The 17292-nt window shown below is 32.8% G+C and overlaps 1 protein-coding gene across 13 annotated transcripts in view; it reads left to right on the top strand.

Annotated features, from left to right (window-relative positions):
* Positions 1 to 12719, top strand: part of Tm1 (tropomyosin 1) — a 99289-nt gene extending 86570 nt beyond the window's left edge. For 3 of the 13 annotated variants that reach the window (XM_088225552.1, XM_088225551.1, XM_088225564.1), the window contains 4 exons: positions 2320 to 2395; positions 2999 to 3061; positions 6017 to 6086; positions 12295 to 12719. In XM_088225552.1, coding sequence (XP_088081678.1) covers positions 2320 to 2395; positions 2999 to 3061; positions 6017 to 6086; positions 12295 to 12383 — 298 coding nt within the window. In that variant the 3' untranslated portion in view covers positions 12384 to 12719. Of the gene's footprint in view, positions 1 to 940; positions 1012 to 2319; positions 2396 to 2998; positions 3062 to 3627; positions 3691 to 4345; positions 4409 to 6016; positions 6087 to 6822; positions 8075 to 11763; positions 11954 to 12294 lie in introns of those variants that run through there. The other 10 variants (XM_088225559.1, XM_088225562.1, XM_088225560.1 and 7 more) reach the window with 7 other exon arrangements.
* The last annotated feature ends 4573 nt before the right edge of the window (positions 12720 to 17292 follow it).

The raw sequence follows: 17292 nt of genomic DNA on the forward strand, positions 1-17292 counted from the left end.
CAATTGTAATTTTGGTCCAACTTTTTTTTAAATCCAGTTTTTGTAATAAACATGTTTTAAACTATTATATGCTCACAATCTTTTAAAATCAATATTTTCATTTGATTATAATAGACTTTTGCATTTAAGAAATGTGTACAACTCTGGTGAGATTAATTTTAATGGTTAAATCAAATCGATTCCTGATTTTTTATCGATTTCATGTACCTGAAACTTTTATATATTTACTTTATACATTTGAACAAACATAATTTGAGTTTGTTTGTCTAAATCATTGTATAAAAATACTGAAAGTAATCTGCAACTGATCAATTATTATGATTTATTTTGCCTCATTTTTTGATCCTACAAAATTCATTTAAAAATATTTGATACTGGCTCAAATTGAAGATATGCTTTTCTCCTAATTCTCCATTTTTATTTCGTCGCTTGATTGTTATTTTTGTTGTTTTGGATTTTATAATCAGTAGCATGTTTCTTTTCAGCTGCAGGATAATATGCGGAAGCTGCAGTTTAAGCATGATTTTGTTTTAATGAAATTTGACATTTTATTTACCTACTTTTTAGTGGCTACGTTTTTAAGCCAATTGAAATATCAAATTTACCTGTTATTTTTTGTACTTTGAATTATAATGATATTAAAAATTTGTGTATTTTTAAAAATCTGATCACCTTCTCAATTGGCTTAATTCACCACCTTAAACATTATTTGTTGTCGCTTTTACTTATGTGTTATCTATTAGTTTTTTTTCAAACAAGTCTATTTAATGAACTCACAGTATCGAGTCTTTTAAATTGTTTAAGCAAAAAGTTGTGATTTGGACAGCATAACGCTTCTGTGATTTTCTTAACTAGACCTATTTGATTTTTATAATTTGTGTTGGAATGAGCATAGTTCGCTAATTGCACGGAGTTTTTTTGTGCGCTGTCACATATTTAGGTCGCTCGTAAGCTTGTCATGATGGAGCAAGACCTTGAAAGAGCAGAGGAAAGAGCCGAGCACTCTGAAAGGTAAGTAGCCAAACGCTCACAGCTTTAATGTTCTCTTTTTAGTTATACTGAAAAATATCTCGCACAGAAATATCACCATTTTATTTGTGTTTCATATCGATGGTTCAAAACAGCCAAAATAAATTCGTCTTTAATTTCGGCCACATGCACCTTTAAACGTCTTTCAATAGCTACCAACTTAGAAAAGGGGAATAACATCTTAAAATTGACTCCTTCATTACCTTGTGATAATTACATAAAATAAATGTTCTATCATAGTGTTTATTTTATCTCTTGTAAAATTTACAAAATATTGGTTAAAATTAATAGGCAGTTAACCATCGGTATAAATTTTCTGCAGAATATTTGCTTCAAGTAACAGCCAATTTACCACAAGATATATGCAGAATTAAGACCTTTTAAAAACTATCAACTAAGTACTGAATAAGCAATCTATAATAAATGTTTTCTTCATTGTTTGTTCGTCTTTGTTTAAAAGCTATAAAAGTTAATAAGTAATACTTAAAGTCAACATTTATGTTTTCATATCCATATATATATCAGTTGGTATTGCAAAATATTTTTGAAAGGAAAATATTCAATGTAAATAATATGCATTTTATTTTAGAGTATGTCTTCACGGTTTCACAGTTAGTGGAACGATAATTATAACCTTTTTTTCCTTCCCTTAAATGGTTTTGTTTTAAAATGAATAAATCACATTCATTCAATTTATGTAATTTATCGACAGTAGGGAAATATCACTTTTTTTAAAACATTTTTTAAGTAATGAAGGTCTATAAAATACTGTCCAGTAAAAAAAAAATTGCCAATTATTAGTAGCATAAAAAATACTTTTAAATTTGTAATTTTGAATTCTTGCAAAAATGGTCATTCCATTGGCCACACCCCTAATACGTCACGTTTCACATTTATTTGTTCCTGTCCATTCAAACTAGTTTAGAACATTGTCACAAATCTTAACCTCACAATTACCAAGGTCAAACATGTTGCGTTTTTCTAGCAACGTATTTTTATTATATTTCTTTTTTACATTTATGATTTTGAAAATACAATTAATCCATTTCATATATTTTTATCGGTATTGGTAGTATGTGATATTTCCCTATTCTTATATAAATAGTATCTAAGTTTTTCCTAAACACATTCATAATTATCTTGGCTTCCAGTACGTAATCAGCTCGTGTTATGTATTATCAGTTTATTTTCAATTAGATCATTTGATTACTTACCAAGAAATGATGTAGTTACATAATTTGAATATTTACACTAGTACTTTTGCTGATGTTTTTCAATTGACTTTTTCAGCAAAATTGTGGAGCTTGAAGAAGAACTCCGCGTAGTAGGCAACAACCTTAAATCCCTTGAAGTTTCAGAAGAAAAGGTAAAGTTTGCCCTCTGTTATATTTCATATTTGAAAAAAATAAAAAATGTTTCCACTTGGAATTTACTTTAACAGTTTAAAAATAAATATACATCAAAAATTTTCAATTACAATTCTTTTCAAATTTTGTACCAATATAAAACAATTCATCTGAGTGGATAATATTAATATATCCCGAGTTTTATTTTAACAAGCTGTATTATTTGTTCACCTTCTGGTGCAGTCATTTTATCTACCATGAATGATGTCTCAGGTTCAATTCCTGAAAAGTTTGACAGTTCAAAAATGATATTATTAAGTTTTTTTTCACCGCAATATTTTATAATCTGTGAACTGGTTTATCTTTTATAAATTATATAGATAAAATGCAATAGGCGTGCCAATGCACTGTCCCTAAAACGTGCGAATAACATGTTGATACTTTTTCATTGTGCATTTGATTAAATTATTCAACCCAAGCTATGAAATTATGTATATGATTTATGTTTTAATTTATTTAAGTAATGATTAGCCGATACCGAACGATCGTTGATCTTTTCTTGATTTAGATGGTTGTTTATAGAAAGATCTCTTTTACCCAATTATTTTATTGTGGACACACAGGCCAACCAGCGTGAGGAGGAATACAAAAACCAAATCAAGACCCTGACCACCCGTCTAAAGGAGGTCTGTGGATCGGACCCCAACCCTCACTCACAAACTACCATCCCTAACTGCCTGAGAACCTAATTCCGTTTTCAGTTTTCAGTGTTGTTTTGTCATAATATACTTTTTTAATCTAGAAACCGAACGAGCTGATTGCTGTTGTTTTTTCAACTAATCCATCGATAGTTTCTTTTTTTGTTATTGAAAATCTCCCGATTAACAAAATAATTTCAAGTTTTTTTTAGTTCATTAACTCACTATCGACTGTTGGTAAATCTGGTATTTTTTATTTGTTGCGTATTTAAGTGTTACTATGCACAAATTTCTCGGTTCAAAATTCCAACTTAAAAGTAAAATTAAATGTACTTTACAATATTTTCTTTGTTGCTTCGGATTGATAAACTTAAATTACTCGATATACTAAAACATTGCAATTGGTGTTTACATTGTTGTGACATATTAATCGTACACAATTACCCCCAGTCCATAGTTTGTTAGTTCGTAATATTGTTGTTTAACCCTGTTGCCCTAATCTGAAGTTTTATTTAACTTGCACTTGTTTGGCCGGCGCTGCTTTCTGCCTCCAGGCGACACAAAGAGAAGAAACTTACGAAGGCCAAGTTAAAGTATTGGACAGACAACTGAAAGAGGTAAATTGAAGAAACTAGCGGCAACCCGGCAGAACATAGCGAGTTTAGCTTCACCCAGATTAGATGCTGTCACTCCTTACATATATTGTACATTCCTCGTGTCCCGATTTCCTCCTCCTTTGTCGGTGCTAGTATTTTTTCCAGGTTTGTGGCAATAGCGGGTGTATATCTTCCATGCCTTCTGTACACCTATAGTGCTCTCATCGTTGACTCCCACGTGAATGAATTCCCAACTTTCGATTATTTAAATAATGCTGATCAATAAAACACCGCAACATTTGTGTGACCGTTTGCGTTTAACATACAATGCAACCGATCAATCCAAACCGGTCATCATTTTTTAATTTGTCAAAAGTTGAATGTAAATATTTGTCCTATCCTTTATACCTCAAACACACAGCGAGCAGAACAAAAACACCCCAAAAATAATTTCCTTGTTTTAACATTGTACAATTCATTTATCTTTTCTTTGTTGTCTCGGCTTTCGGTTATGTTTGGTTCTGTTCAGCTGTGAGTTTGATGTCCCATAACCTGTTAGAAGTATTGCGCGATATGGGGGCGCTATAAGCGGCGTCTCGCATATCCTGCGCCACTGTAACCTATCCTGTAGTAACACTTGGCATTATCTGCCTCTCTTCTTGTTGTCGGTCCCCAGGCGACTGCCACACGCGAGCACACAGAAGATAAGATACAAAAGATTAACGATAAACTCAGTACTGTAAGTCTCATCCAGTATATAAGACATCCTTTGCAATAATCACTCACCACTCATTTCCTTTTGCCTTACGCATTGCACGTTTTCTATTCTAAACGGGGTTATTCACCCCTACCACTTGAATTTGCACATTTATAAAATTAAACATGAATTAAATTACCACTCTTCCTTTGAAACAATCTAGAACTCAAGTGGATTGCAGTTTCTTTGAATCAACTCAATGTTTTGGATTCGAAGTCCTAACAATAATGAGCTACTTCAAGACTTCAGACATATCAAAAATAGAGTTGATTCAAAGCATACTGCAATCTCTTGAGTTAAACTAGATTGTTTCTAAGGTAAGAGATGAAGTAATTTATTAGCATGTTCTAATTTTAACGTCACATTTTCGAAGGACATTCTTTCATTCATTGTTCAACCTAAGCTTTTGAATCTGAAAACTCTTTGGTGGCGGGATATTTTAATGTATTTAGAATTAATTTTGATTATCAGATTTACAATAAAAACATGAACATTCAGTACTGCACTGAATAAAAGGACCTCCCAATTTTAGGTTCCTTAATTTCTTTACAAAATTCAGACTTCCTGTGTATTTTTTTCACCAATGTTATTTGAGAAACGGAGACTGAAATTTCCATTTTATTCATTATTTATAGACATCTATTGTGTCTATAACAGTATAAATTGCTAACTATCTATGTTTATTTGTAACCTGATGACCAAAATAAAATTCATATCTAGTTATTACTTCATAGTCGATACTCTCCCTCGCATCACACTACAACTCGCTTTGGTCTGCTAATATTTAGTTGAATTGTTTAGAAAGTAAAATGAATTCTATAAGAAGAACACACAAAATATAGAAAACACATGCATAGAAAGAACACGATGGGTGGAGGTGATTTTAAAGGTAAAATGAGTGTTAGTGTGCTTGTGTTGTATTCTGATTGAAATATATCACCTCAAATATTGTATTGCCAAAATATTATTTTCAAATCAATATCTTACTAATCAAAATTTTAGGTGTTCTTGACTTCATTATTTACAATGAGACTTTTAACATTTCAGTTTATTTTATAAATTAAAATTAATTTTTGCAAAACAATTATATTGGGTGCCCTTTAATGATGATTTTAATTATATTTATCAATTATGTGGTTTGATTCCCATAAAAATTCTTTTGCTTATTAAAAGACTTGAGAATGGCATGAACTATTAACAAATCATTACCATATCAATTCATTTATAATCAGATGTATTTTTTTAGTTGAAAAAATTTATCTCAACTAATAAATGGAATTAAAATAAATAACACATCTTAAAAAATCCTTAACTCAAATAACAATCTCCCACATTGATAATACTTACAAATATTATTATTGATCATGATTATTTAAATGCAATAAGAATTTTGCTACTATGAAAGTAGATGGAAAATAATATGAAGTTTTTGTAATTTGTAACATTTCTCATCCATTTTTAATTTAAATATTTAAAATGTATTTATGTTCCAATTAGTGATATAATTAATTAAAGATTTTGAAGTATCATCAATATGGGGATGTAACATTATTTATTAATAAAATACTCATCCAATATTCTCCCATTTAGGCTGAAGCTCGCGCTGAGTTCGCTGAACGTTCAGTTCAGAAACTGCAGAAGGAAGTTGACAGGCTTGAAGGTAAAGTTTTTTTTCCATTTAAATCACAAATATTACCAAATATAAGGCACATATCTGCCAAATGCTTTTTTATCAAAATAAATATTAGGAAATCTTTAATTCCTAACTGTTTTAGGGTATATATTACATACCCACTTTATTTTTAGTTTTTTTTTTTCTATTTAACTAATTTTAAATTTATTTCATTTTTCTTTCCAAGTAAATTAATAAATGCTCATAATTTACTGGGACATGTAATTTCAAATATCAGTGTTAAATTTTTCTATTTTTTAAATTAATTATTCAAGTATTTAGTGTTGTAAATATTTAGTGTCACAGTTTTATTATTTAAAAATATATTCATTTAAAAAAAATAATTATGTGTGGATTAGTTGATTAAAATATAACTTAAAATGCCATAACAATGTTGATGCTTTTCTCATACCTAATTCAAAAACAACAATCATACAACACACAGAATGCGTATGAATAGGAGTTCCTATGTGGATAACTAAACATCATAAATAATGTTAACAATTTATCATTTTTACCTATTTGCAATTCCATTTTTATTTGCATGTAGATGTTTACTTTTTTTATTCCAATCAATTTTACCTCACAACAGTTTCTTTCAATCACTCGACTAATAATGATTTCCGTTTGTTACAAGGAACGAGTGATGGAAGGAAACTTTGTTATATTATTTTGCTTGTTCGTTATGTTTGCTTCTTGTCTAACATGACCCAAACCATTTCAGACGATATTGTAGCGGAACGTGAAAAGAATAAATTGCTTCAGGAGGAAATGGAAGCTACCCTTCACGACATTCAGAATATGTGAAAACACAGAGAATTACTTCTTACATTAAGTTATTTCTTCCGGATACAAATTATTATAGATAGCATATTACTTACACGCAGTAACGCGAGCGTTTTCAGGAGATTGGTTTTCAGTGGACCGCGCACAATTGTCTCCCGATACATTTACTCGCGTTTCTGTCTATTTTTACTGAACGCACAATGAAAACTCATTCCAAATTATATTTATTTATTTAAAATCTCTTCTAAAATGATTACATATTCGAACATTGTCTTTAGCGGAGGTCTCGCCGTAATTTTAAGTAAAAAAACACAATAGTTGAAAAATAAGATGAATTTTTATTTTCATATCATATAGTATTAGATGCAATTTACAGCCACAACGGAAAATGAAATCAAATGCCTCAGTAACATTCCCCTATTTGTATAATAATTTGCACTAAAGTGTTGTTTGAAGCATGAATGTATTTTTATTATCGTTTGGATTGTTATTCTGCTACGATTTCTTTTAGTTTCACCTCTTTTTGAGATGCGACACTCGAGATACAATTGCTTTCATGTTTATTATAATTTGTTCAAACTCACATCACTGCCAGTAGAATAAATATTGTGTTAAATTTATTTCTGGCAAAATATACATTATTTCTTACCAAAATGCTCTTACAGCTCCATTGTACACTTTACTGTGGAACATTCCAGATTTTAATTATTAAGAGTCTAGTATTTTTTTATTTTAATACATATATATTATGCTTTTTGAAATGTTGAAAATGAGTACATTATAAATATTACTATTCAGAGCAATTATAATATAACATTATATTGAAATTGACATCAGATCGTTGGAAAAGGCTGACAACTTTATTTAAATATTATTTGTATCAATTGAGAATTAAATTTTCAAAATATGTTAAGACGTAAATAAGTGCCGAAAAATGATTCACTTAGTTCTTTGAAAGTTGTAAAAATATCAAAAATATAATCAAGTCTCGTATTAAGCAATAAAATAGCTTTTTTTTTACCAATTATATTCTAGTACCATCTAAAGAATGAATTTGTATTATTTTTTTGAAGTCGCAATCGCATTCATTTATAAATTTGCTAGATTTTTTTTTGATTTAATATAATAGATAATGTAGAACTTAAATATGTGTGTTTATAAAATATATTATAATATTTTTATTTAGTTTTTGTGTGTTGTTTTCATTTAAACCCTAACAGTATTTTGCTTTTTTTATTATGGTGTATATTGCTCATTTTCTCACAGATTATCACTTGCAAAGAGTCACACATATTAAAATATGAATTAGCTTGCCAATATGACAAAAGCAAAATATTTCAATCCTTAAACAAATCAGAATTCTGTTGTAAGCATGGTTGTTGCTGTTTTGCTAACAGTGTGAAGTTATCCAAAAGACATTATTATTAATTATAGCCGAAAGGTAAGTAAGTAGTAGCTTTGTGCTCACTAAAATTTAATCCTTAAAAACATTAAAATAATTCAATTTCATATCTGATATTACTCAGGTACATAATAATTACATTTCAATGAGGAATTTCAGTGCTTATCCTTCAAAAACTAACGAAAAGTAAAGATAATCTCAAAAAAAATTGCATTGCGTAAAACTCCTTGGTATTGTTTTTAAATTCCCGTACTAAATACTTGTTACTTCTGCACACCAAGGACAAGAGACTTTATTTGAATACATGTATGACGCACATTTCACATGTCGAATACAATAATAAACAAAATATACGTACGTACAATAAGCATAGTATACATAGCCTCCATCCCTAAGACATAAATCAATTTAAAGAACATAAATATGTAATTACAGTAAAATTCCAAGTATCCGGATTAATGAGAGCCAGGCGTTGTCCGGATATGCAGAGATCCGGATAATTGGATTAATTAAGGCAATGTTTTGAAAGGAAAAGCAAAATTTACTCTTCGATCACATTTTTTATTTCTGTTGAAATAATACAGTGAATTGAAATCACATTGAAAACTTACTCAAACATGTCCAACAAAGTTAATGGGTTTGACGAAGAAACTCGCTTATAAGCTGCGAGGTCCTTATTTCGAGGTTTTATCTCCTGACAACGATCTGGATGACTGGAGTTCGGATGAGCGGAATTCTGCTGTAATTAATAGTTATTGACATAATAACATCAATCCGTTAAAACCATCTATTCGATGATGTCACTATTTAAAATATTACATCACTAATGTCAATGTGTTTTTTTTTTTCTGAACATTGTGCATTGTTCTTCTTATGACTACTTTTCTGAAATTCCTCATTATTTCATGAAAAATGAATGCAGACATGAAATCTATCATTTTAAGCCTGCATATCAACACAATGAGCGTAAGCCGAATTAGAGAAGCTTAATCAATTATATTTTTTTTAATGAATTAGTTTCCCTCTAAAACAAAATATTGATTGCATGATGCTTTTTCGTTTGATGCATAAGCAGTGTTTTTAATAAACTGTATTTTAATTTTCATTATATATTATGGTCTATTTATATTTAGCTTATTTATAATATCTTTAATATTCTCTTGAATAGCTGGCGCCAAATCAGTAAACTATCGCTAGTAGAATTAGCACCTCATGTTCATTTACCCTTTCCTCCCCATAACATTGATGTTGAAATGGCTGGTTTATTAAAACATCGCTGGAATAATGTTCAAAGCCTGTTGGCCAATAATAAAGCGGGGTTTATTTTTGTAAACTCTTTTTGATTTTAAAATCTCTTTGGTAAATAAGAATTCATGATAAAAACTTGTAATCTAAAATTTAGTGGTTTTGTGGCATCACTTTAAACCACAAACATTTTTCAGTAAATATGCGCATATTTACAACCAATTTCTGTGAGAAAAAATCTTACTTCGTTAGTTCTATAGAAAGACTGAAGGTTCTGCATGGAGCATGGGGTTTCCTTGCATAAAACCCCAACATATTAATAATAATAATTGTGTTGTACAGTGGCACAACTCCTGCATGAATGATCTCATTCTCCAAATACTTCCTACAAAACATAACTCAGAACGAACACAATTCAAAATGGAAGTATTCGAATGATAATTTGAGGCGAAAACAATTATTTAAATAGTAAAAAATTCTAAAGAAGTACTTATATGAATGAGATGCTTCATAAAAGCAGACACTCTAGCAGTAATTAAAAAGTCTCAAAGGTATTAAGCGAAGCTTCCTAAAGAAAAGCTTTATCATCGCTGTAACTATCGCTTACGCATGACTTGCTGCCTTTGCAGACGAACTTATCGGCGAGATTGAACACTACAACGACATTGGGGACGACCTGGATAACGCTTTCGTGGAGCTCATTCCCGGAGTCGAAGAAACAGAGAAACAGAAAGCTATTTATCTCGCTGCTAACCCTCCCCCCCCTCCTCCCAAGGTGGTCGAACCCCCTCCCCCGGTTCCCGAACCTGTCGCTGTACCAGCGGAGGTCGCCGCTGCGCCGCCAGCTGACGGGGCTGCTCCTCCCGCAGTGGGGGCAGCTCTTCCCGCAGAAGGAACAGCTCCTCCCGCAGATGGGGCCGCCCCTCCTGTTGATGGGGCAGCCCCTCCAGCCGAAGGAGCAGCTCCTCCCGTTGATGGGGCAGCTCCTCCTGTTGATGGGGCAGCTCCTCCCGTTGACGGGGCAGCTCCTCCGGCAGAGGGGGCCGTCCCTCCAGCTGACGGCGCGGCGCCACCTGCCGATGGAGCTGTCCCTGCGGAAGGGGCAGCTCCCCCGGCCGGTGGTGCCGCCCCTCCAGCGGACGGGGCTGCTCCTCCCGCCGAGGGCGCAGCCCCGCCCGTAGAGGGTGCTATTCCCCCCGCAGAGGGCGCCGCTCCTCCGGCCGAAGGAGCCGCCCCTCCCGCTGAGGGCGCCGCTCCTCCTGCCGAGGGTGCTGCCCCCCCTGCGGAAGGAGCCGCCCCTCCCACTGAGGGTGCTGCTCCCCCTCCTGCGGCAGCCCCAGCTGAAGGTGCCCCTCCCGCCCCTGCCCCAGATGCGGCCCCAGCTCCGGCGGCTGAGGCTGCTCCCGGTCCCGAAGCCGCTCCCGCTCCTCCTGCAGAGGCGCCAGCTTCTTAAATATAATAATTGAACTTCCATCTAAATAATGTTGGCTTTCTCGAATGATCTAAATTTCATTATGCTGTGTATCTCGGAAATGAATCTTTGCACTCTTCTGTTCTTTTGCTACACAATCTAGGCATCTTTGTATAAATATCACAGAATGCAAAATAATTGATGCACCAAGGTTCAAGCCTATTGGAATTGTGATGCGGGTGTTGTGGCAAATTATTTCATTAGTGTTTTAGTGACCTTGGGAGTGAAGAGTTGATGCACGCATAATGTATTGGGATGTGTTGGAATTCTGCGGTTATTTGATTATTTGATAAGATCAGAGAACCGCTATTCGAGAATTGACATTAGAGCTCAAGTTTGATTCACTACTGTTGGCAATTTGTATGATGCTGTCAATTTTACTGGAATAATATATGGAGATATTAATGTGATATTTTGTACGTGAATCCTACTTGTGTCCAGCTTTTATACCTTACACGCTTTGTATATTTATATTATACTGATAATATTTACTCATTTTATAGTGTATTTATAATATAAACCTAAAGACTTGTAAATATATCGAATTGTTAAAATATTGTTTATAAATTTTTATTAATTACCTTGAGTTTTATTATTTCTGCTTGCTTTTCTTTTATGCACATAACACCACTTTAGAAAACACATTCACTCGCTACTTCTGAGTAGTCCGAGAGACTCATAACACGGAAAAGAATCATTACTTTCGGAAATGTGAAACAGCCTGTTTCCGCAAGTGTAATACTAAACCATTTGCATTGCAGACGACCTGATCTTCGAAAAGGAGATTTACAATGATGTAGGAGGCGACCTGGATAACGCTTTTCATGACCTTTGCGGATTCTGAATGCCGAAATAATTTCCTTCACACAGCCTTAACAAGTCAAAATTATACTTTATCTTAAAATTTTATACTTTTGTACACACTGCTTTCAATAAATCATACCAATGCTTTATAATGTTTAATATCTGCTACAACGCTACCTTTTTTTCTTCTACAAATCTAACTCATCTTTAATCAAGATTTTAACACGTAAGCAATAATCGCTTTTTATTTACTCCTCAAAAGCCAGAATTTTAGTAAAAGTAACCCACAATTCTGCAAAATAAATGTTATCAATCATTCATTTAAATAAATTAAATTTTTTAATTTCTCTGATTGTGGACTTCTGAAATTTTGTTGCTTGCCATTGCTTTGTTAATGAATGCTTATAATATTAAAACAATATAAAATAAACGATTTGTTATGGTAAGGGGGTGAAGGGTCAAATTATTGAATACACATTCCCTTACAGATGAGCTGGTCGCTGAGAAGGAGAAGTACAAGGATATCGGAGACGATTTGGACAACGCTTTCGTGGAGCTCATTCTCAAGGAGACATAAATTATTTATTTTCTATCACCTCTTACAGCGGCAAGCATTTCTTAGGCCCAAATACCATCTTACTGAATATTTACATTACATATCTATAAATTTATATAAATTATTACATCTGTTTATTTTTTATAATGTATTAGGTCCTTGGAGAGCGTGCAATCTTCCATACGCTATGTGTACGACTCAAACTATTTCTAAGAAAATAAAATATTTATAACTTATTTATTTATTACCATCTATTTGTATTATTTATAATATTTATTTATTTTATTTACATAATGAACACTTATTCAAGATAAATAAAGTCATTTTTACGCAGTAGAAAATACTGAATCACTAAAAGCTTGTTTTATTTTGATCATTCATATGAAAATAATTTTTAAATACGACCTTTACAAAAAATCTCAGCGATTAAGCCAATTGATTTCTTGTCTTCAGAATTCCCCTGAATTAATTGTTTTTGTCTTATAAATTTACACAATTTTGAAGAATATATACTATTATCGCTTACTGGCACATACGTATATGATGCATTTTTTATAAAAGTTCAAACAGAATGTTAATGATAATGTTTTTCTTGCATTTGTCTTTAAAATTTTAATTTTAAATTATCACTAAAAAATGTGAGAGACTGCAGTTTATATCAATTTACACATTTTGTGTACAACTATTGAAATACAGTAGAACCTCTATATTCGTCATTAATATATTCTTGGTGGTCTAACGAATATATAAACATTCTTCCCATAAAAAATAACTGTAATTCGAATAATCTATTTCAACTCCTACAAATCATACAAAAATGTTGTTTAAACGTTAATTTTGTAGTATTAAACAGATATACATAGTGGTAGAAATGGAGAAAGTGCAATGTTAAGAATGAAAATTGCCATAAATTGAAACAAAAGAGCCAATGGTATCATTCAATTCTGATCAGGCGTCATAACGCCAGTGCCGGCTGTGGGAGTGACGTCGAATACGGAAAATACCAACAAATATCGGGGAAAATAAAAGACTATCAAAATGTGACGATGAATATTACTCGCGCACGGAAAGTTCCGGGTTTGATTCCCGATGAGAAAACAAAAATTTAATGTGATTTTCCTCAAGCCTGGATGTTCTGTGTTCTAATTCACCACTGTAATTGGGCTTCCTGGCCTGTTGTAATGCAAAAAAAATGGGGTTTAATCAACATAGAGGTTCTACATTATTTATTTGTGTGTATGTCAAAACCACACCTACAGTTTTAACTGATGGCAATAATGTTAATCAATTTTTATACAATTAAACTCGAATTCCCTTTTTAATTTACACACAGCAGTTTAAATTTTTGGTTAGCCCACACTTTTTTATAAAAGATAATGGCAAGTATGGGTATATTTATTTGATATGCTTATTTTTTATTTAACACACTGGTTCTAGGTGTTTGTAAAGATATTATTTTTTATTTTATATAATATACGTAACCTATATTATTCTATTCATATATATTTTGGTGATGTCTACTAACAATAATTTCTATGCATGGTTAACACTTATAGTTTATAAAAAAAGAGTCTTGTACAACTGCACCACAAGAAAAATGCTGTCATGTTTCCTTAACCATGATTAACAAATCTAACCTTTTACTTGTTTTTTAGCCTGTGTAAAAACTAACCTTACTAACATTTAACACCCGCAGATGATCTCATATGGAGCGCAGTAAATACAAAGCCATCGCAGATGAAATGGATCAACTTTTGCAGACCTCACGGGCTACTGAAGGAAGAATATCTCGCTATGTTTAAGTTGCACCTTCACTATATCACAAGCCCACCAGCTTATGTTGTCCTCCATCTCTCCATTAAAAATCGTTTCTCTACGGGCCTTTATTAAATTAATTTCATATTATTTTTACATAAACTACAACTGTGTTCAATAAAAAACTTTTGAGTGTGCCAATAATTATTTCTGGAATATGTAAATTTGTATTTTAGAGACTATTGCAAATTTTCCAATAGTCCAATTCTATTCTAGTTTGAATTTAAGTTTTTCCATTTACTAGTATGTACACACCAATGTACTCTGAGTTTTCCAAATAGCACAAACTATGAATAAAAAGCAATTGTTTTTGCGTTTTGAATGAAGATGCAATAATCAATCAATTAATTATCAGTGCATTAATAAAATAAATGCTGACGAATTTTTGTAAACATTTATACGAAATAATTAGCTAGGAATTTTTTTAAAGCTTTTGTAGTATATTTGTCGTCTTTTGTTAAGACTATTGAAGATTTTAATATTCTGAGTGTACGCTTGGGTGATATTTGTTTCAAAGCTTGAAGCATTTTGGTATTGTTGACTGTTGCTGTTTTCAGAATCTAATATTAAAGTACAAATCTTAAATAATAATGTATGCCTTCCACAATTAAATGAATGCTATTGATAAGAATTTTGTTAAATATGTATCTCATTCGTGAAATGAAATACAGCAGAATTTTCAGTCTATTTTACGAAAACTATTCACAAATTCTGTAAAAGATAAATTAAATTGATTGTACTTGGAAGTGAGCATTCTTGGATTTGTCATTCTATTGCAAACTGGGTTAAGTATGTTACATGATTTTTGTTGAAATCGTGACACTAAGGAATTGTTGATCTCAAAATATCAACAATTCCCTTAGTGTCACGTATAAGGCATTTCGTGCATATTCATAAACTGTAAAAGCTTTTCCCTTTTATTAAATTTGCCACAAATATTAACAATTAGGTAAAGATTCAGGTGCCATATTGACATACTTACTGCATTTTCCCGTGACAGAAATGAGAAAGATAAATTAATGCATACCATACTCAATGAGATTTGTTATGTGAAATTTTTGATATGCAGGATTCTGCTAGCAGCCAAGGTTTGTTCGGTAATTGAGATAAATAATTTGTTTTATCTGAGATAATTATGAAACGAAAAGCAAATAAATCATTTTTTCACATTTTCTTGTTTTAATAAATACCTTAATCACTCCTTAGTTGACAACATATAACTTACATCATCGTGACTAGAATGAATCACGTTCTAAAAATGTGCAAAGTAAAAAAACTTTTATGTTGGAGACTACTAGCAAAGTAAAATCTGAAATTCGATGATAAATCTGGTCCCCATATTATGAATCACTAATATAAAATAGAATAAGTCCAAAATAAATTATTAAAATGTCTTATCATACAGAAATAATTTCCAATTCAATAATTATAATGAAGCGAGAGTACCTACATTCAAAAATAAACTCTTTAGATAATAGGCGACAGATTGCTGTGTATTGACATGTTTCTGTTTAAGCTTTTAAATGGCATTACTGACTGCTCCAACTTACTAACTAATTAATTTCCATATACTTTTTAAACGTACCCGTCACACCAAATTATTTTACTGCACCGATGTAAACACTAATGCAGCAAAAAAATCATGCACCCATAGAATTTGCAACTTTTCTAATGATATTATTGGAGCCAATGGGAGTGATATATTCAACTTGAATAATAATGAATTCAAAGGGAAATCAGAGACAGCATACAGGCATTGTCGTCGTGGGTGAGTAGTGACCAGCGGTGTAGTGGTCAAGATGATTGACTGACACACGAAAGGTTCCGGGTTCGATTCCTGGTGAGATTACAAAAATATAAATGTAATTTTTCTCAAGCCTGGGTGTTCCATGATATAATTTACCACTGTTATTGGGCCTCCTGGCCTGTTGTGGTGCAAAACATAGTAAATACAATATTATTTATTCATTTTATTTTAAATTTACAATGGTTAATATGTACAATCATTTCATTTATGGTTTTCCAAATTGTATTCTTGTAAAGGGTTTTCAATCGGCGCGGATAGATTTTGACGGCCGTGGCGGCCACTTTGTTTTGATGACACATGTCAAATATTTTTTTTATTATTCAGTTACTTATGCCAAATCACCATGGTAAGGAACAGCACGTTCAAATGATAAAATTTTATGATCAAAATAAGTTTTCGTTAGTGCAAACGTTACACGCATTGCACCCATTTCACCGTAGACGTGGTGGCCCTTCTCAGTCAACTCATCAACATTTAGTGGCCAAATTTGAGACGATCGGTTCGGTAATCTATCAGCCAACATCCGTACGTTCAAAGAACGCAAGATCACAAGAACTCGGCCTTTCGCAGACTTCAACTTGGCGAATATTTCGTCGGGATTTAGGCCTACACCCGTACAAGATACAACTGACCCAGGAGCTCAAAGTTCATGACCATAGACAACGTCGTTTGTTCGCTGACTGGGCTTCGAATCATTTGGAAGACGACCCAATTTTAGCCGACAAATCATTTTAGCGACGAGGCGCATTTTTGGATGAATGGCTCTGTTAACAAGCAAAATAGCCGTATATAGGACGACACCAACCCGCGCGAGGTTCACCAAGTGATAATGCATCTTCAAAAAGTTACCGTTTGGTATGGATTTTGGGCCGGCGGCGTCATTGGTCCGTACTTTTTCGAAAACAGCGTTAGTAAGGCGGTCACCGTCAACGGCGAGCGCTACAGAACGATGATAACCAATTTCTTATGGCCCAAATTAACCATATGACCTAGACTACAGCGGTTCCAGCTGAACAGCGCTACGTGACACACAGCGGACGCCACGATTGACATTCCTCATGAACGATTTAGGATAAGATTATCTCTCGAAGGGTGATCTGAATTGGCCACCAAGGTCATGTGATTTGACTCCGCTAGACTTTTTCCTGTGGGGTTTCTTGAAGTCACAGATCTATGCAAATAAACCACAATCGACCGATGCCCTAGAGGTGAACATAACACAGGTCATCGCTCAAATTCAGCCGGAACTTCACGTAGAGTAATTTAAAATTGGACCACTCAGATCCGCGCCACCGTAAAAAGCCCAGA

The sequence above is a fragment of the Micrasema longulum genome, unplaced genomic scaffold, assembly GCF_059751315.1.
Source record: "Micrasema longulum isolate JH-2025_06_02 unplaced genomic scaffold, ASM5975131v1 h1tg000371l, whole genome shotgun sequence".
NCBI classification, from domain to species: domain Eukaryota; kingdom Metazoa; phylum Arthropoda; class Insecta; order Trichoptera; family Brachycentridae; genus Micrasema; species Micrasema longulum.